Consider the following 20871-nt stretch of genomic DNA (forward strand, 5'->3'; position numbering starts at 1 on the left):
GCCTGCTGGGGCTACGTGAAGCCCACGCTTGTCTTTCTGCAGCCCCGCAGGTGGAAGGTGATAAATGCGGGGTGCAGTGCCAGCCAGCTGCCCCTCTTGCGATAAAGGGACTGGAGCAGGTGGGAGTGGGCCAGGCCCAGCCGGGAGAGAGGCTTCCCCTTTTGGATGGACTGGGGATGCCCACTTTGGCCTGCTTTCTCCTGCGTTCTAGCTCTCCAGCTTTTGGGGGTGCAGGAGAAGGGAGCTGGAGGCAGGCACAAGCACAAACAGACTGGAGTTGCAGCATTTTTCGGCCTCTTTATTTAGAACCCGGCGGACGAGGGGCCGGGGCAGTGGTACAGTCGGCTCAGGAACCATTTTAACAGATTTGTCTTCAAGTTTAAGATAAACACAGTAATAATAAGAGCGCGAAAGCGAGAGCGAAAGCGCAAAGAGACTTTAAGCTAGGTGGGCGTGTGTGGCAGCTACAGCTTGTGAGTGACCCCCTTCCCCAGAGTCAGATATGAAAATAAAGTTATACACTTGTCAATAACGGGATGGTGTGGGAGATGGAGTGTGCCTTTGGCATAACCAATAACCGAGCTAGTGCGTGGCAGAGCGGTCCACGCCTGGACATAAATAGAAAATATAAGTTAGTATAACTTTAAAAACTTTTTGTACAAATATACATGGTTTTTTTTATTTTTTACTTTTTTTTTACTTTTTTCTTTTTTTTGCACTGAGTTTCAGCAGAGATTAAACATTTTATATAAATGACTCTTAAAGCTTTACACCTTGGGACCAGTGTACCTTCTCGTGCAGAATACATTTAGATATAAAAAGACGTAATCAATACATTGCACAGTTTTCAGAATTTAAACACCGAACGCTGCTCTGCGGCAGCCGCCGCCGGTTGCTGCTACATGAACGGTCCCAGCCGAGGCCCCAGCGCCCTTCCAACGTCCGCTGCCCCGGCAGGTTCCCTCGGGGCTCTTTGGGCTCTAAACTGCAGAGGGTGAGAGAAGGGGGAGGTCAGCAAAGTCCGAGAGCACCCCGCGGGACGGCCCCCCGCGCCCCCTAGGTGCGCCGTACTCACTTGGCTCATCGCAGCCTCTTGCGCGGGGTCTGCTCCACCGAGCCCACGCCGGGGGCGCCGCTGGGAGCAGGACACGGCGGGGGGACGTCTCCCGACGCCTTCTCAGGCGCAGATCTCTTGCGCTTGGCGAAGAAATCTGCGGGCGACAGCGCGCACGGCCGGTCAGGGCGGGGCCGGCCGGGAGACCCCAGAGGGGGCCGGGAGAGGGCTTGGGGCGCGGGACGAGGGCCGGCCGGGGTGGGGGCGCCGTCCCTGCCCGCGCCGAGGTCTGCGGCGGGTCAGCTTTGTTTACGTCGCCGCGCAATGTGCTGTGTAAGCATTTCCCCTTGTCCCGCGGCCAAGCCCCCCGGGGCCACCGCCGCGCTTAACCCCCTCCTCGCCGCGACGCCCGGCCGCGCCCGGGGAGGGTCTCCCATGGCAGGGGGCGAAGGCTGCTCTCCCGGGGGGTCGCGGCCGGGGATCCTCCTCCCACCCCGCCCGCACAAGCTGCTCGAGGGCACGACCACGGGGCAGGGAGGGGGGTGCGGGCGTAGCCGCGCCCTGAGCGCTGCGGGCCCTTTAATGCCACGGGAGGAGGCGGGAACCCAGCGAGGCCCCCCGAGGGCTGGGGAGACCAGCCGGCCGGACAAAGCGGGGCCGGGCCGGGCCGGGGCGGGGCCGTGCGGGGCTCACCGGAGATCAGAGGCCCGGACAGCTTCTTGATCGCCGCGCCGTTGGCGCTGGCAGCAGCAGTGCCGGCCGCTGGACGTCCCGAAATCCCCGAGTGCGGCTGGTCAGCGACAGGCTCCTGGCCGCGCTGTCCCTGGTTCGCGCCCTGCTCGGCACTCTCTTGAGGCGCCGCGTCCGGGGCCGGGCCCGGGGCAGGGGCCGGAGCCAAGGCCGGGCCCGGAACCGGGCCCGGGGCTGGGACCGGGACCGGGGCCGGGGCTGGGGCCACGACAGGAGCCGGGGCCGGAGCCAGAGCCGGGGCCGGGGCCACGATCGGGGCCACGATCGGGGCCACGACCGGGGCCACGACCGGGGCCACGACCGGGGCCACGACCGGAGCCGCGACCGGACCTGCGATCAGACCCGGAGCCACGACTGGAGCCGGGATCGGAGCCGGGATCTGAGCCGGGATCAGACCCGGAGCCACGACCGGAGCCACGTCCGGAACCACGGCCGGGGCCGGAGCCAGGACCGGGGCTGGGGGCGGGGTGGACGCCGGGGCAGGGACCGGGACATTAGGCAGCTGCTCCGGCGCCTCCTCGAGGCCGTCGAGGGACTCAGCGGCCGGCTCGAGGGGCGGGCTGACAGCCACCGCGACCGCGACTGGCCGCGGCGCCAGCAGCAGGCGGCAGCGCCCCACCTGCACCGTCTCGCGGTAGAAGGCGGGCACCGACTCGCTATCCACTTCGGTCCACTGCAGGCGTCCGGGGCCCCGCAGCGGCATGTCCTGCTGGAAGTCGTAGTCCCAGCGATTCTGGTCCTCGGCGTTCAGCTCAGCCAAGCGGGCCTGCAGCTCGCGGCTCAGCTCCTCGTGGTCCACCGGGCCGAAGAGGCTGCGGCAGGCGCTGGTGCGCACAAGAACTGGGAAGGTCCCACGGGCGACAAGACGCTCCATCACGGATGTGCTGCGGAGGGACGCGTCGGACATGGCCCGGGACTGCGCGAACGCGGGCAGCGAGAGAGGAGAGGACAGCGAGAAGAGGGGGAAGAAGAGAGGAGGAGGGCGGAGGCCGGGCGCGAGGGAGACCCCGCGCAGCCCGACGCTGCGTGTGCGGGGGACGCGGCGGAAGGGCGGGCGCGGCGGCTACCTGGCGGTCGGGTCGGACACTCTCCTGCGTCGAATTCGCTGGTCTGGTCGGGCCGGCAGCCGCGCCCCCTCGATGCCTGCTGGCTAGCTCGCTGAGTCGGGCCTGGCTGGCACCCCTCGAGCACAGCGCACTTGGCCTGTGGAACGCCCAGCCCGCCTGCGCCCGCTTTATACGCGCGGGCCCCACCCCCGTGCGCGCGGGCCCGGCCGCGATTAGCATAATGTAGTATTTTCAGTTTCAACAACACCGCGGCGATTGGCGGCTGCCCCGCCGCCCCGCCCCTTCGCGGCCCGGCCCCCGCGCGCCGCCCATTGGCCGCGAGCACACCCACCGAGGGCGAGGCGGGGCGCGCGGCCGGGGCGCGCGGCTGATTGGCGGCCGCTGGGCGAGCGCGCTGTAGCAGGGGAAGGGGGCGGTGAGCGGGGCGGGGGCGGGAGTTAAAGGGCGCTGCGGGCGGTAACGTGACACCGCGACGCCCCGCCCCCTCGCCCCATCCCCCCCGCCGCCCCCCCCCCCGCTCCCGCCCCCCGCCGGCTCCTTTGTCTGCAGGCGGGGGCCTCGGCCCAGCGCGGCAGGGGCCGGCTCCCGGCGGGTCCGGTGTCCGGCCAGGCCCGGCTCGACCCCGGCCCGGTCCGGACCCCGGCGCCCAGCCCCGTCCCGTGCTCGCCCCTGGGCCTCCTGCGCCAGCTGACGGGACTTGGACCCACCGCTGCCAGCTCAGCCCCGGCCTGCGCCGGACGGGGTCTTCGGCTGCCCCCGCGCGGCCTGCTGCTGCTGCTGGGTTGTGTCCCTTCGAGGGGTCCGCGCACCTGGAGCCCTCACACACCTGCTGGCCCGAAGGCCCTCGAGTCGGGAGCGGGGACGGGGTCAGCTCCGCTCTTTCCCGGAGGGGCCATGTAGGACACTTGGAGAGGCTCCCACCAGCCCCCTGGGGCTGGAGAGAGAAGCCGCTATCTGCGGAGGCCCACCCTGCCCAGTAGATGGAACACAGGCTTAGCCCAAACTGGGCTGTGCCCATCATGTCACTGTCGGGGGTCCCGGCCCCCCTCAGCCTTGGGCCAGACCACTCCAGTCCTGGGATCTGCCTGTTCAGGCTGGTTGGAGGCTGTTGTACTGGGTAAAAGTGAAAGATCTGCCTGAGGTCATAGGGGAAGGGGCTGAGAAGGACCATGCACCTCCCCCACCTGCAGCCCTTCCTGGTACAGACCTTGGTCGTGCAAGCGCACGCGCGCGCACGCACACACACACACACACACACACTGCTTCACCCCAGCCAGACCAGACCCAGAAAGACCATTCTTTCCCGCTGTCTCCCCTTTGCCCCACCTACCATGAGGCAAGGAGCCCCCTCCTCAAACTGGGAGCCACCCAGGTCGGGAGGGGGACTGTCAGACACCTCTTGGAGGGTCCGGCAGTCCGTGAGCTCTGAGCCCCTGTCTCCAGTGAACCTGTGAGCAGCCAGAGACATCTGGGAGGGAGGGACGGCAAGGCCCCCTGAACCCCAAGCAGCCTGCCTGAGTCCCAAGACACCCCAGCCCCCATGAAATGCTGTGACAGCGTGCAGATGCCGCTGGGGGAGCAGGGTGGGTCTTCTGGGTCTGGGGGAAGTGAGATCTGAAGGGAGTTAACCCGGACAGGGCGTTAACCCAGGAGAGGGGCCAGGGCCCTTGATGGCGGAACCAAATGCAAGGATTTATGTCGATTTCATATTCTTCTCTGTGCACTATTTTCCAAGTTTCCCACAACAAGCACAGATGTCACAATTTTTATCTTAGGAAAACAAAGAGAAGCTGAACAAGGCTCCGCAGGCCCTGCGAACCCCTCAAGCAGGGCTCATATCAACTGGCCTGGGAGCAGAAAGAGGCAGGGTCTGGTCAGGCCCCTGCCCCTGTGCCACTGCCTCCCCAGAGACTAGGAGCAAAGGGCCAGAGTGGGTAGTGACCTAGTGGCCCTCAGACACCCACACTCCAAACACCCGGATCCGTTGGCCCTAGTGACACCCCTCGGAGGGGGCAGCTGCCTCACCCTGTGTTATAGAAAAGCAGCATAAGCAGCAGAGACTTCGCTGGCCCCTGAGGCCACACAGCTGGGAGGAAGCGGGCTCGGCTCGGAAGCTCCGGCTGCCTGGCTTTCTGGTTTGCTTTCCACTTAGGTTCCCTACTTTTATTTTTCCACTTTACCAGCTTAATTACAGACTCAAACTCGGGGCTGTGGGGACTCCTCCAGTCTTGGCCTCACTAGAAGTCGAGAGGTGACCTGCTCTAAGTCTGTCACTCTGAATTCAATCAAGGGTGGTACCCAGTAGCTTATTAAAACTGCACATCCCAGGAGCGGGCCCAAGCCAGGGACACACCCGGAGGAAGGCACCCCAGGAGCTGGGGGCTGGGAGTTCCAGGCTCTGCGAGGGGGCCCAGTCCTCCAACCCAACGGGCCCAGAAGCAAACATCTGTCTGGGTGCAACAATCAAGCTCTATTTTTGAGTTTAAAATGTATCCAAAGGGAAAAAAGAAACCAAAGGAACAATATTTGTAATCTGTGTTGCTGCAGAGAGCAGAACTGGGGAGGGGTGCTGGTCCCAAGGGGTGGGCTGTGCTGTGCTAGTGCCCCAGCTCCTGCAAATGGAGGGGGCGCTCTGTGGGGTCGTGAGTTCTGGGCCCTCGTGTGTATGTTCACGTCCTGTCATTCTTGCCCCCAGCCGAGAGAGCAGCAGCAGAGGAAAGGCAGGACATCCACTAGCCTTTGCATTCTCCTCGGAGTACACAGAAAGACATTTCCCAGCTCTCTTGCACACAAGTGGGCCTCGGGACCCGTTTTGGCAGGGAACGTTTTCAAGAACGCTTTTCACCACTTCCAGGCTGCGCAGCCGTCCAGGCAGTCCTTCTGCGCCCTCTGCTGGCCAGATGGAGGCTCGGGACCCCAGGAGAGAACTGCCCTCTGCCCTGGCATTGCCTGTGTTGGGCAGAAGAAATAAATTTTTATTGCATCTTAACCCGCTAGAAATGTAGGGTTCTCTATCACAGTGGGGCGTCACATACCCTGACACGTAGAGAAGGCATGGGTAGATTTCAGTTGGCCTTTGACAGATAAGGAACCGAGGCTTGAGACTATTGAAAACTGCAGCTGGGCTCACACTTACACCCTCAGCACTTTGGGGACACCAAGGCAGGCGGCTTGCTTGATCCCAGGAGTTCCAGACAAGGCTGGGAAACAGAGAGAAACCCCATCTCTGCAAAAGATTTAAAAATTAGTCGGGTGTGGTAGTGTGTGCCCGTGGTCCCAGCTACACAAGAGGCTGAGGTGGAAGGATTGTTTGAGCCCAGGAGGTGGAGGCTGCGGTGAGCCATGATTGTGCCACTGCTCTCCGACCTGGACAACAGAGCAAGATACCTCGCAAAACAAACAAACAAACAAACAAACAAAACGCTGCACAGGCAATTAAGGCAGGATTCACCTACAGCCTGACCACTGTGCCTTCCTGCTGCGAAAGCTCCAGAAGCCAGAGCAGCCTGGGCCCCAACCCTGGTGGAGCTTTGCACAGGAGTCGCTAAACCAGCTATTTCCCAGGGACCACCCATGGGCCAGTCCTTGCCACAACCCCACAGGTGGTCGGTGAGTGTCGTAGGCCCACTTTGCAACCGAGGTGACAGAGGTGAACGCACTGGCCCGTGGGCAGCAGGCCCGGGGTAGACCCAGGAAGCCCCCTCCTGGGCCAAGTGTGCTTTCTGGTGGATGACCTCCACCCCAGTGTCTCCGCGGCCGCCCGAGGCCTCCCTCTCCCAGGCGTGGCTGTAGCAGCTGTACAGCTGCCTTGATGGCATGTTCACAGCCCCCTCAGGAATGGGTGCCACAGGTGGCTTCACAGAGATACGGGCGCCTGTCAGGCCAGGCCCACTCCCTACCCCAGAGCCCCAGGGAACCCAGATTCTGGGACACAGGACATCCGGCCAGAGGGCCAACCGCCCCTATCAGGGAGCAACCAAGGACAGGCCGGGAGCTCTTTTCTCCTCTCTGACTCGGAAAACTGCCTCAGGTCTGTTCCCTGGGTTCTGAAGCCCTGAGCTATCTGCCTTTCAAAGAATGTTCCATGAAGCACGGGCCCACATCATCCATCGATCACAAAGGGCTGAAGAATGCAGGCACAGGGTCAAGATGGGAGGGGAGGCGAGGACTGGACACCACCTGCATCCGTCTGTGCCGCTCCGGGGCCCGTTAGAGATCCGGGTGCCCAGAGCCCACCCTCAGCAGCACTGCCCTTCCGCAGCACCCCAAGGACCCTGCCAGAGGTGTCTGTGCCCTTCCTGGCTGCCTCCCCAGCGGCTCTCCAGGTGGTACACTTTGGAGAGTATCAGAGGGAAACGATTAGCGATGGTAATACTCGCTGGCTTCATCCTGTGCCTACTCAGGGCCCTGCCCTAACCCAAGGCTGGGCTCACTGCCTCATTTAATCCTTCCAAGACCCCTGAGAGGAGGTGTGTTCATGTCGATTTTGCAAGGGAGGGGACTCAGGCTCCCGGAGGTGAAGCCACCCGCCTGAGACCACTGAGACTTGGGGCTGCCCCTGCGTTTCACCCAGCCCGAGCCCCTCCGTAGGACCTCTGGCAGGGGACAGGAGAGCAGGAGCACACAGAAGTCAAGGGCCCTGGGAATCTCCCCTGGACATCCCTCACCCAAGCCCTTGAGCCAGGACTGGGCATCTGTGCAGGGCAAAACCCTGGCCAGGGGTGGCTGACCCTGGAAGGACCACCCCTTAGACCTCAAACACCATCTCCCAGCTGCAGGTCCTCAGACAGCCCCGGACAGGCCGGAGAGACCCCCTGCCCCCTGAGCCTCCACCTTCCTGTCCATAAGATGAGGTGGGGAGTCATCCAGCCCAGAGGCCCCAGGGGCCTGGGGAGTAACAGTTTAACCCAAGGCCCCCCCTCCCGCAACAGGCAGCTCATTATACACTAGGCGGGGGCCGTGCTGGGCCGAGAGAGCTGCTCCCGCACCAGTTCCGTGCACAAGGCTCGCCCCACCCCCCAGGACAGGCTGTTCTTGGGGCGGCTGCCAGGCACGTCCTCTGCAGGTGCCGGCCCCCCTCCGGTGACGTGGCCACATGCCGCACGAGCTCTCATTACAGGGACTGCCTTGTGCTGAGGGTTCAGGCTGGGGGTCCTCACTCCCCAGGAACCGATGGGTGGAGCTGGCCCATCAGGAGGCCCTGAGGGGAGGCCCAGTGGGAACAGGGAACAGTCACCCCTGCTCCAGAATGGCCCGGGGCTGCTACCCCCGGGGTCTGGAAGAGAGGGACCCCCGATCCCAGCCTGCCTGAGACTGCTGGTTTCAGCACTGAATGTCTCAGGAAACTCAGGGTCACTGGTCATCCTGGGCTCCACACGGCCCCTTTCTGGGCTAGGAAGGGGAATCCGAGCTAGAAGGCAGGCACAGGGGAGGGTCTCAAGGACATGCAGGACCTATGGCAGACAGCCCTGCAGCCAGTTCTCAGCCCACCAGGCCTTTCCTCCCCTTCCTGCCAAGCCCCAGGACACACACTCAGAGGTCCCAGGCCCAGGCTCACTTTATCAGGGAAACAGCAGGAAAAGCGCGTCTGTGTGAGCAGGTCTCCCTTCCCACCAGGCCCCTGACTTCCTGCTGCAGCGGGGGCACCCCTGTAACCAGCATCTCCTGCCCACGGAAGGGGACACTAGGGCCCCCAGGCCTCTCCAGGCCACTCCCTGCCACCCTGCTTTCCACACTCAAGCCATGGCGTTCCCAGCAGCTCAGGGCCCGGGGAGCAGGAATGCCTCCAGAGAGGGGGCGTGAGGGCCTCGGGTGCGCTCCGCCACCCCCTTCTCCACCGCAGGAGCAGGGGCCTGAACTTGCTGAGGAAGCCCCACCCCTTCTGGGCCCTCAGGGGTGAAGGGGCTTCCCAGGCCTTGAGAGAGACTTTAGACGTTAAGCACGTGCTACATGGTGTGACCTCTCTGAATCCTGCTACCTTCCTACGTAGGAAACTGGGGCCAGAGAGGTGGAGTGACCAGCCCAGGGTCCCCCAGCAGGTCAGAGACAACGAAGCCACCTCCTGCCCTGGGCTGGGGTCCCGCCCCACTGACCTCCAGTGTGAGGGGAGGAGGGGAGTCTCCACCACTCCCTCCTTCCTTCCTCCCTCCCTCCCATTTTCCACCTCCTCCTGACCGAGTTTTGGAGCCAGGGCAGTCGGCCAGACCCAGCGCAGAGGCCAGGAGGTGACGGCAGGCGTGCCCTGGCTGCCTCCCAGGTGGCTGCGCCCCACAGGCGAGGGCTGCTCAGCGTAGATGCTCTGCCCAGAGGATGCCCGTGCCCCCTTCCCCAGCCACAGGGGCAGCCAGAGGCCAAGCAGCCCCCTGCCCGCGGGAGCCTGGCCGCCTGAGGGCTGAAGCTGGGCGCCTGCTGCCCCCTGGCGTCCCAAAACGGCACAGCCACGGGGACCCCCACCCGCCTCATTCCTGTCTCACACCTGGAGTTGATCGGGCCCTTCCTCTCTGACTCCAGCCCCTCAAGTCTGAGATGGGGGCTCTGCCCAGTATGGCCATCTGGGCTACAGCGGGCAGGAGCGCGTTTATCACAAAACCCCAAAACCCCTCAGATCTGGGGGTGGGGCGGGGTCACTCGCACCTCCGTGGGAAACAGCACGTGGGCCTCGCCCATCTTCAGGGGGTGGGGGAGAGGAGACAAGGGTCCAGCTCTGCAGCGGGGTGGGCACCCGCGCTGCCGCCCCTCCCCCATTTCCTCTCCGAACTCACTGCCCCTCCTCCCCTCCTTCCTCCTTCCTTCCCTCCTCATCCCCAGCTCCTCCTCTTCCTCTTCCTGCCATGTCCCCCTGCAGGCCCAGGCCCGGCCGGCAGCCCAGCGCCCTCTGCCTTTGTTCCCGCCATTGGAGCTGCTGCCTGGAGCCCCTAGGTGCAGCCAGCCTGGAGGCAGCAGCCTCTCTGTGGGGCCTGCACCTGCCCACCACATGGTCACTGCCTGGACGCTGTGGACACGCACACCCTTCAGTCCTATGCACAACTGTGCCCTGGCTGCTTCAGAACAAGGAATCAGTCCTGCTCCGGGCTGGGAGCTGGGGGCCGGCAGTCAGGCAGCTGGAGAAGTGGTCAGGGAGGGCGCGGCCCACAGGCCCAGCTCAGAGAGTGAGCAGGGAACGGGCCGGGGCCGGGGTGGCTGGAGAGGGCCGCAGGGCTTGGGCTGTAGCTCAGGAGCTGGCTTCACCCTGGAGGCCACCGGATTTGCTCCTCAGCTCCTGGCCCAGCAAGGGGAACAGTATGGGGAACAGTGACAGGTACTGCCTGGCCAGCAGCAAACACAGAGGCTGTGGAGTCGGGCAGAGCATCTGCCTCTTACAAGCTGCGTGTCCTTGGGCAAGTTGCTTAACCTCTCTGTGCCTCTTCTTGCTCATCTGCAAGGCTTCTGATGAGGCACGGCAGCCCTTTTCTTGAGGATGCCACTACCCTCGCCATCATCAGCCTCTCCCTCCAACCTAGAGGGGCAGGCAGGCCACAGACTTGCCACTGACGCCCTTCCAGCTGTGTTGCAAGAAAAACTGGACATTCCCTCTATACCCAGGGGCGTGGGCTGGCTGGGAACAAAGGCACCTAGACCCCCCATCACATAGTTCTCAAACAGACAGGCAGGATGAAATGGGTTTTGTGTGTGTGTGTGTTTGTTTTCTGAGATGGAGTCTCACCCTGTTGCCCAGGCTGGAGGGCAGTGGTAAAATCTCAGCTCACTGCAACCCCTACCTCCCAGGTTCAAGTGATTCTCCTGCCTCAGCCTCCCGAGTAGTTGGGATTATAGGCATCTGCCACCACACCCAGCTAATTTTTTAATTTTTATAATAGAGACGGGATTTCACCATGTTGGCCAGGCTGGTCCTGAACTCCGGACCTCATGATCCCCCCACCTTGGCCTCCCAAAGTGCTGGGATTACAGGCATGAGCCACTGTGACCAGCCTAGGATGAAATGTCATCTATATGACAAGCAGCTTGGGCAGTGAACCCCACCTTTGTCAGAGTTCAGGACAGTCCATGGGATACAGGTCACTGTGACTCTGATGCGCCAGTCTTCATGCCAGTGCTGAGTGAGCACTGAGACACACATGCCCAGCACCCAGCAGTGGCCCCATCCCCCAGCTGCTGGTCAGTACCAGCTGCCACTGCAGCACACCCTCTCTGCCAGGCAGCCTCATGCCATGCACTTTACGTGCAAATGATCTTGTCTGATCCTCACGAGCATCCTGTGAGGCAGGGACTAACACTGTCCCCATTTCACAGATGGGGAAACAGGCTCAAGAGTCCCAGGCACGTGCAAGGCCTGGTAAATAGTGAAGATACCAGCCTGGTGGGACTGACTACAGAGTGCATGTGTAAGTGCTGGGCTCTGTCACAGCACTGGCCCCTGGCACATATGCTGCCAGTATTTTAAGATTGGGCCCCCCTTGCTGAGCCCTATTTACAACTCCCCCCTTCCCTGAGTTACTCCAGGCTTTAATTTGCAGCAATTAGTGAATCGAGCTCATGTGGGATCTTAGTTGTATTTGCTCTTTAGTTTTCTGTGTTTGGGGGATTTGGGGTTTTATTGAGAAAGTCTCACTGTGTCCCCCAGGCTGGAGTGCCGTGCTGCAATCTTGGCTCACTGCAACCTCTGCCTCCCAGATTCGTAATTCTCATGCCTCAGCCTCCCAAGTAGCTGAAATTACAGGCATGTACCACCATAGCCAGATAAATTTTTGTATTTTTAGTAGAGATGACGTTTTGCCATGTTGGCTAGGCTGGTCTTGAAGTCCTGGCCTCAAGTGATCTGCCTGCTTCAGCATCCCAAAATGCTGGGATTACAAGCATGAGCCACCTCACCAGGCCCCGTATTTGATCAGCCATGGCAGCCTGTCAGATGTTGCTGAGGGTGTCTGGGCACCTGGGCCTAGGCCTAGTGAGAAGGAGCAGCATCTCCTTCTCAAATGTCAAATCGAGACCTGGACTAGGGGTGTCTGATTTGTGGCCCCACCTGTCTGCCTGTCCATCCAGCAACATCTCCCTGGGACCTCAAGGGCAACTGTGACTGCAGGGGCTTCAGGGTGGGCAGGCAGCAACAGAAATAAGTATATAAAGCAGGGCAGTGCCCAGGCTGCATGATGAGGAAAGCGAGAGGGGATTTTCAGGGCAATGACCTGTGCCAAGATCCAAGGGTAGAAGGGAAGGGACATGCAGTCAAGGGAGTCATTCCAGGCATGGGACAAAGGCACAGATCCATCCAAAGATGAGTGCAGGGCAGGCAGTGCTGAAGGTGGAGCGCTCGCACTCGCTCTCTCTCTCTCTCTCTCTCTCTCTCTCTCTCACATGCCTCTTTGGTTTGCAAAATGTGATGAGATCCAGTGGGGGCTGAGGCCCCAGGGCCCAGGAGCTGGCCACCCCCAGAACAGAGCGATGTCACCAGAGGTCTAGAGGTGGAAACAACCACAGTTTTAGAAACTCACCCAGCTAGGTCCAGGGTGCCCGGAGCAGAGAAGGGAGGCTGCTATATCTCACTGAGATGCCAGTACGGCTGCCTCCAGTGGAAACCAAATAGCCAGGCTCCCTGTAGCTGCCAGCAAGTCTTGGGGTGGGGTGGACAGGTGACAGCTGAGTGGTGTCCAAGGGTCAGAAGTAACTGCATGGGTTTTGTAACTTCTCTTGCTTCCTGGAAATCCCTCTTGCATCTTTCTGGAATCCCTACTGAATTCTGAAGGTTCTAAAAGACCCAGAGCCTGGGTGCTATGGCCCATGCCTGTAATTCCAGTGGGAGGATCGCTTGAGGCCAGGAGTTCAAGACTAGCCCGGGCAATATGGCAAGACCTTGTCTCTACAAAAAAAAAAAAAAAAAAAAAAAAAAAAGTTTTAATTATCTGGGTGCAGTGGTCTTCATGTGTAGTCCCAGCTACTAGGGAGGCTGAGGCAGGAGGATCACTTGAACCCAGGAGTTCGAGGTGGCAGTGAGCTATGATCGTACCACTGTACTCCAGCCTGGATGATAGAGCAAGAGCTTGCCTTTTACAAAATAAAATAAAGAGACCCTGGATGTGGGTTGGATGGTGAGAGCTTGGGGTTGTCCTTTGTTTCTGAGGGACAAGGGACTGGGACCAAAGGAGGCTACAGTTGGGGGAGACGTGTGTCCCTAAGAGACGGGCAGTAGCTAAGCTCCAGGCCCTCAGGTCGGAGCCCGTTGGAGGACAGAGGCACTGGTGGCCATGCCACCCACCCTGCCTCAGCTTCCCAGTTCTGGCTGGTGAGCAGGTTCGAGGCTGCTCTCTCAGGACCTTGCTTTCTTGTGAACTTCTAAGGCACATCTCTTCCTGATTCCAGACTGCCCTTCACATGCTTGCACACGCCCACATGCACACCTACACACGCGTGCACACACCCCCCACCAAGGCCCTTGCCAGGCTGGGACCTCCAGCTGCTGGCTCCTCCCCCTGCCTCCCTGGATGGACATCTGTCCTTCGCAGCGGCTGCTCTTCTATCTTCCCGAGTCCCAGAGTCGCGCAAGGCGTCCCTCAAGCGGGTCTGGAGGTCGGGCCCGCAGCCCCACAGCTCCCAGTTCCTGTGCCGCTTCCTGGCCGCCTCCGTAGCCTCCACCATCGTCCCTTCTTATCTCTAGGCCAAGGACTGGGGAGAGTCCCTGTGGCCTCCAGGGTCCCATGAGGGGAGGGTGACTCAGTTTGACCGGACCTGTCCCAATTTTAGCAGGGAAGTCCCACGTCCCAAAACTCCTCAGTCCCTAGCGAACCGGGGCTCCCCCAAGCAGTGAGTGAGCCTCCTAGAGCAGGGTGCCAGCCCCTCCACCCATCTCCTCTGCTCCCTTGGCCTGTGGGATGAGAAAGAGGACGAGGGCTACTCCAGACTACACCTTCACTGTCCCCCAAAAGCCTGGACGCCTCCCCCAGGCTGCCATCTAGGCCTTTATCTCCTTCAGCTGTGGCCGTTGGCCAGCATGAAGCCCACCATGTTGGAACCCCACGTCCAGGCCCACAGTGGAACCCAGGGACGGAAGGGCGCTCGCCCAGCCAGGACCCCAGGCCTCTCCCCAAAGCCCATAGTGGGTGGCCGCCCTCCCTCCATTTGGACACGGTGTTGGGACTGGCTCTTGGCCTTAAGCCCATCTGGGGTCCCTGGATCACTAGAGGCCAGTGGAGAAGCCCCTATTGGCAGGCAGAGACTCCTCCAGCTGCATGAGGTCCCGCCACTGTCCCTCCTCCGAAAAGTCTCTGCCCAAACTCCAATCCCAGAAGCACATTCAGAGTCCAGTTCTAGAAGGTTCCTCAGCCCCTGTCAGCCCAGTTCCTCACGTGGCACCTGCAGAGCCTGGGCCTAGCAGGTGAGAGGCAGAGTGGGCACCACCAGGCCTCTCCAGGACTACCTGACAAGCCCAGCCCCTTTGAGCTGGGGGCTGACCCCTAGGATCCAAGGATATCAGGTCGGGGGGGTGAGGGACCTTTGAACCCGGCCTCCCAGACTCTTAACCTGACACCTCCCGGATGAAGCTGAGGCCAGGTGCCCGGAGCCCACAGCAGGCTGGAAGCCCCTCATAGGCCTGTGACTCCCAGGACAACATACCAAGCCTGGGGTGCTGGGACGGAGCCCCACAGGGTGTCAGACATAGATCCCGCCATGAGGTCCAGGCAGCCCCCACCGACTGAGGCCTGCAACCTCGCCTTACCTGGCTGAGAAGGTGCAAGGTGGGCGGGAGCCGAGATTGGGGCAATCCTGCCTCAGCTCCAGTCCCGCCCCAGGCAAGACCTTGTTGACTTTGTTGAGATAGGTCCCTGGAGAATCATAGGGGCAAGAGCAGAAGGCCTGAAGGAGCACACATTCCCTGCACCCATGGAGGGTGACGAGGACCGGACCCCTCCCTCCTCCCTCCAGACGACCCCTCTGTCCTCTGTAGTATCACTTTTTACATCTGAGCTTCGCGAACACAGATTTTCTCTCTTCGTCCCACTTCCCCTCCAGCCACAGTCTCATTTCTCGGCCTCCTTTTGCTGTAAAACCCTTCAGGAGGGCGTCCAGCCCCGGCGGCTGTCCGTTCCTCTTGCTTGAATCTCGAGGTCAGCCCATGCCTATGACGCTCCTGCCAAAGCCACCAGTGAGTCCGGTGCTCGGCCCACAGAAGCTCCCAGACCTCCACTCCCTGACCCACCTCTCCCTCCAGGCCTCTTTTTATTTCCCTCCGTTTCCCTGGTCAGACGCCCGGCACCTCCTCCTCACGCTGGGGTCCAGCCTTGGCCTCTGGCCCCTCTCCTCTCTACCCCATCTACTCTGGTCATCTCATCCAGGGTCAGAGCTCTAAATAGGACCTCAGTGTGAACCACACCCTCCCGTTCAGCTCAGCTGCAAACTGCACCCTCTGCCCCCTCTGCTGGCTCACAGGCCCCTCCCTGGATGGACCTACAGGGTTCCCTCCCCCAGTGTTGCCCTCAGCCACCCCTTCCCAGCAGCCTTGCCCTGGAGGCCCCTCAATTGACCCTCTCAGCCCAGGCCCCAACCAGCAGGAAGTCAGCCAGCCCCTCCTTCCAGGGAGGTTCAAACCCTGCCCCTCGAAGCCCCCCAGGCCCCAGCCAAGCCCACACCACCACTCATCCGGACCACAGCAGAGACCCCCTGCACTGCCCCTCCCTCCGTCCCGCATCAGCATGTCACCGAGAGGCTCCCTGAGGAACAGAAGGGACTGAGAACCTGCAGCAGTGTCCATGCACACACAGGAAGGACTCCAGCACCCGTAGGGTGCGTCATTTCCTTACGTCTTGTGGCGACTCGAGATCCTCTGCCTCCCTGAAGCTTGCACACCCACGCTAAAAATGCAGCTGCCAAAGGCCGTCAGCTTTGCTGGCACAGGAAACCCGCAGAGTAGGTGTTTTGTAAATGTTTGCTGGGTTAAGATAGACCCAAAGCCATTTCAGATGTCCAGGCAGTAGTAAGGAGGGGTCAGCTCTGAGGCTGGCCTCCTCTCATTTGGGACGCTCTCAGAGCTCCCAGCCTCCAGGGTGCAGCCGTCAGAGCAACACTTCTTGGCACGGATCTGGCGTGCCCCTGCCCAGCCCTCCCAGGGCCACCCCTCTCTCTAGACTCACCTTCTGCCCCATCGCCCCACTGTACACCCTCGGCCCCAGCCCCTTCCAGTGACTCAGCTTCCCTAACACTCCAAACCTTGGCTTACCTCTAAGCTGTCATCCATGCTATTCTCTCAGCCAGGATGCCCTTCCCATACCCAACCAACCCTTGCCCACCTTTAAGACTGGCTGGGGCATTACCTCCTGCTGTGGGCTCGGGGGAGAGGCCAGGGGTCCTGGATGGGTGGCACCTGCAGAGCCGGGGCCTAGCAGGTGAGAGGCAGAGTGGGCACCACCAGGCCTCCCCAGGGCTTCCTGACAAGCCCAGTCCCTTGGTGCTGGCGGCTGACCCCTGGGGCCCAAGGATACCAGGTTCGGGGGTGAGGGACCTTTGAACCCAGCCTCCCAGACTCTTAACCTGACACCTCCCAGATGAACCTGAGGCCAGGTGCCCAGTGCCCACAGCAGGCTGGAAGACCCCATAGGGCAGTGACTCCCAGGACGACATACAGCTGTCCTCCAGTCGGCCTGGATCCTCTCACCCAGCAGACCCATCGCCATGCTTTTCTGGGGAATGTGCTGGGGCTGGGACGCTCGAGCTTCTTGGCCCACAATCAAAGTGGCTTCCTCGGAGGAGGAAGTCCAGGGGGTCCAGGACTCCTCTTGCTTCTCTCCTCACCCAACCCAAAGGGCAACCTTCTCACATTCCCTCAGAACCAGGAAGTTCACCAAAAAAAAAAGGTCTATCTGATTTCCTCTGCTCAACCAGTTCCCTGGCCACCTGAGGCCCGGCTTTGCCTGGAGGAAGACAGTGGTCAGTTCCCAGGCTTCCTGCCAGAGGAAGAAGGACCCTGGCCTCCCCTGCCTGCCTCAGGCAGTGAGGTAACTCATCCCTCCTCTCCTGCCACTTCACCCTCCAAGCCCTGCCCAGAGAACTTAGGAGGCCTCTGGAACCTCTTGGGGACAGTCCCTCACACTTGCCCCACGGAGTACGTGTCCATGTGAATGCCCACCCTCCCCCAGGAAGCCCAAATCTAAGACATGCTGAGACTCCCACCTGCCCCCGTCCCAGCTTCCGCAGCTGGCCCTTCTGTGCAGCCCTTCCAGGAAACCCTGGCTGACCTGAGTTCTCAGCTTTGGGCTCTGGGCTCTCAGCTTGACTGAACCCTCCCCACGTCCCCAGGGAGGCCAGTGGTGACTAGTCTTAAACTGAGCTTGTAGGGGATCTGGGGACACCCACCCCAGATACAAACACATCCCCACCTTTGCACTGTTTGGACTAAAATCTCCTTGGGCATGCGCTGCTCCTGTACGTTTGCTAAAAAACCAGCTGGCAGAAGGCAAATTCACTGGATAAAAGGTATGTGGTCTGCAAATTTATTGATGTGCATGCATGGGAGTCTTCAAAACGAAGACCCAAAGATACAGGGGAAATTGCCATTTTTATGTTTAGGCTCAACAAGGTATGGAGAACCATGCAGGAAGAAAAATGAACAACAGGGCGTGTGCTAACCCTTACCCTAACCCTAACCCTAATCCTAATCCTAACCCTACTCTGCTAACCCTACTCTCCCGACCCTACTGCACTGATCCTACTGCCCTGACCCTACTGCCCTGACCCTACTGCACTGATTCTACTGCACTGACCCTACTGCACTGACCCTACTGCACTGATTCTACTGCCCTGACCCTACTGCCCTGACCCTACTGCACTGATCCTACTGCCCTGACCCTACCGCACTGACCCTACTGCCCTGACCCTACTGTACTGATTCTACTGCCCTGACCCTACTGCACTGACCCTACTGCACTGATTCTACTGCCCTGACCCTACTGCACTGACCCTACTGCACTGACCCTACTGCACTGATTCTACTGCCCTGACCCTACTGCCCTGACCCTACTGCACTGATCCTACTGCCCTGACCCTACTGCACTGACCCTACTGCCCTGACCCTACTGCACTGACCCTACTGCACTGACCCTACTGCACTGATTCTACTGCCCTGACCCTACTGCCCTGACCCTACTGCACTGATCCTACTGCCCTGACCCTACTGCACTGACCCTACCGCACTGACCCTACTGCCCTGACCCTACTGCACTGATTCTACTGCCCTGATCCTACTGCACTGACCCTACCGCACTGACCCTACTGCCCTGACCCTACTGCACTGATTCTACTGCCCTGACCCTACTGCACTGACCCTACCGCACTGACCCTACTGCCCTGACCCTACTGCACTGATCCTACTGCCCTGACCCAAGTGCCCTGACCCTACTGCACTGACTCTACTGCACTGATCCTACTGCCCTGACCCTACTGCCCTGACCCTACTGCACTGACCCTACTGCCCTGACCCTACTGCACTGACCCTACTGCACTGACTCTACTGCACTGATTCTACTGCCCTGACCCTACTGCCCTGACCCTACTGCACTGATCCTACTGCCCTGACCCTACTGCACTGACCCTACCGCACTGACCCTACTGCCCTGACCCTACTGCACTGATTCTACTGCCCTGACCCTACTGCACTGACCCTACTGCACTGACCCTACTGCCCTGACCCTACTGCACTGATCCTACTGCCCTGACCCAAGTGCCCTGACCCTACTGCACTGACTCTACTGCACTGATCCTACTGCCCTGACCCTACTGCCCTGACCCTACTGCACTGACCCTAATGCCCTAACCCTACTGCCCTCACCCTACTGCCCTCACCCTACTGCCCTCACTGTACTGCCCTCACCCTACTATGCTAATCCCACTGCGCTAATCCTACTGCATGAAACCTACTATGCTAACCCCACTGTGCTAACCCTGCTATACTAACCCCACTGTGCTAACCCTACTATGCTAACCCCACTGCACTAACCCTACTATGCTAACCCCACTGCGCTAACCCTACTATGCTAACCCCAATGCGCTAACCCTACTGCACTAACCCTACTATGCTAACCCCACTGTGCTAACCCCATTGCACTAACCCTACTGCGCTAATCCCACTGCGCTAACTCTACTGTGCTAACCGTACTGCACTAACCCTACTGCGCTAACCCCACTGCACTAACCCCACTGCACTAACCCCACTGCACTAACGCCACTGCGCTAACCCTACTGTGCTAACCCCACTGCACTAACCCTACTATGCTAACACGACTGTGCTAAACCTACTGCACTAACCCTACTATGCTAACACGACTGTGCTAAACCTACTGCACTAACCCTACTATGCTAACCCGACTGTGCTAACCCCACTGTGCTAATCCCACTGCACTAACCCTACTGCGCTAACCCCACTGCACTAACCCTACTATGCTAACCCCACTGCGCTAACCCTACTATGCTAACCCCACTGCACTAACCCTACTGTGCTAACCCCACTGTGCTAACCCTACTGCACTAACCCTACTATGCTAACCCCACTGTTCTAAACCCACTGCGCTAATCCCACTGCGCTAACTCTACCTTGCTAACCCTACTGTGCTAACCCCACTGCACTAACCCTACTGCACTAACCCTACTGTGCTAACCCAGTGCGCTAACCCTACTGTGCTAACCCTACTGCACTAACCCCGCTATGCTAACCCCACTGTACTAACTCCACTGCGCTAACCCTACTGTGCTAACCGCACTGCACTAACCCTACTGTGCTAACCCCACTGCGCTAACCCTACTGCACTAACTCTACTATGCTAACCCGACTGTGCTAACCCCACTGCGCTAATCCCACTGCGCTAACCCTACTGCGCTAACCCCACTGCACTAACCCTACTATGCTAACCCCACTGCGCTAACCCAACTGCGCTAACCCTACTGCACTAACCCTACTATGCTAACCCCACTGTGCTAATCCCACTGCGCTAACCCTACTGCGCTAACCCCACTGCGCTAACCCCACTGCACTAACCTTACTGCGCTAACCCTACTATGCTAACCCTACTGCGCTAACCCCACTGCGCTAACCCTACTGCGCTAGCTCCACTGCACTAGTGCTACTGGATCGCGAGCCGAAACGCAGGGAGGGCTGTCGCTCCAGTTTTCGTGAACTTTCTGAGCAGCATTCCTTCCTTCTGGGCCTGGGACAGGACCCTCCTGGAATGGAGTCTTATGCCCTACGGTCAAATAAGGCGGGTCACATCATTTATTTAAGTCCAGTTTTTAAACAGAGAGGTGGAGGGAAAGTTAGAGCAATATTTTTAGGTTTGATGTCTGGCTGTGGGAACGGAGTCGGGGTTCAGATTTCTATGGCCTGCCTTGGGGAAAAGGGATTCTAGTGTCTCTGGCCAGCTTTGGGGAGGAATGGCGCTGAGAGACAGCAGAGCGGAAGGTCAGAGGAAAGCTCTTGCTTCTGAAGCTGCTTCTGAGGCTTCATGTTGGGGTATCTTCTGATCCCCAACACACCTGAGCTGCTGAACCAAAGGCAGTCTGACCCTCTCCCACGACGCCTTCAAATGAACAAGCCAGCAGGCCTTGGGCTACCTGGCTCTGCCCCTACCCACCAGGATTTTGGACGGCTGTCCCTCACCTCTGCGATGTCCGCCCCACCCCGTCCCAGGAACCTCCACCAGTTTTCTGCTCTGTTGAGCTATGCTTGACACAAGGCAGGGAGGCACTGGCTTTGACATTTGGGCCTGTGCCCGCCCTTGCCTGGGCAGGTGGGTGGGGCAGGCGTCCTGAGTGAGCGCCTCCTTACTTAGTGATAGAGGCGGGAGAATGGTGCCCAGGCTAGGGCAGGGCCCTAGCCAAGTGTGCTGAGCGCCGTGTGTGTGCGCACAGAAATCAAGAACGGAAATTTGGGAGCGTCCACCCAGATTCCAGCGGCTCCAGCGGCGGGGAGCAGCATGAGGCCCGTGTCCCCGTGTTCCTGCCTCTCTGCTGGCCCCTGCAAGGGTTGGG

General features: G+C 60.3%; 1 protein-coding gene and 1 pseudogene across 2 annotated transcripts; both read right to left on the reverse strand.

Annotated features, from left to right (window-relative positions):
- Window positions 1-277: 277 nt before the first annotated feature.
- Window positions 278-3079, reverse strand: CDKN1C (cyclin dependent kinase inhibitor 1C). Of its 2 annotated transcripts, XM_039471256.2 has the most exons (4): window positions 2872-3079; window positions 1748-2688; window positions 1076-1211; window positions 278-985 (listed from the first exon to the last, which is right to left on the reverse strand). In XM_039471256.2, the coding sequence occupies exons 2-3, from the start codon at window positions 2676-2678 to the stop codon at window positions 1081-1083; spliced, it is 1062 nt and encodes a 353-aa protein (XP_039327190.1). In that variant the 5' UTR covers window positions 2679-2688; window positions 2872-3079; the 3' UTR covers window positions 278-985; window positions 1076-1080. The 2 variants fall into 2 exon arrangements, with proteins under 2 accessions (XP_039327190.1, XP_003943392.2); XM_003943343.4 differs by lacking the exon at window positions 2872-3079 and having other exon boundaries at window positions 1748-2842.
- Window positions 3080-5309: 2230 nt separating this feature from the next.
- LOC141584966 (beckwith-Wiedemann syndrome chromosomal region 1 candidate gene B protein-like) lies at window positions 5310-18950 on the reverse strand (annotated as a pseudogene).
- Between the last annotated feature and the right edge of the window lie 1921 nt (window positions 18951-20871).

Source organism: Saimiri boliviensis, chromosome 6, assembly GCF_048565385.1.
Source record: "Saimiri boliviensis isolate mSaiBol1 chromosome 6, mSaiBol1.pri, whole genome shotgun sequence".
Taxonomy (NCBI): Eukaryota; Metazoa; Chordata; class Mammalia; order Primates; family Cebidae; genus Saimiri; species Saimiri boliviensis.

Bases quoted from the DNA above. Each gene is read 5' to 3' on its own strand.
- CDKN1C (XM_003943343.4), bottom strand. From the start codon at position 2,711: ATGTCCGACGCGTCCCTCCGCAGCACATCCGTGATGGAGCGTCTTGTC. The intron at 1,212-1,747 runs GTGAGCCCCGCA...TGTCGCCCGCAG, and splicing joins GTCCGGGCCTCTGATCTCCG to ATTTCTTCGCCAAGCGCAAG.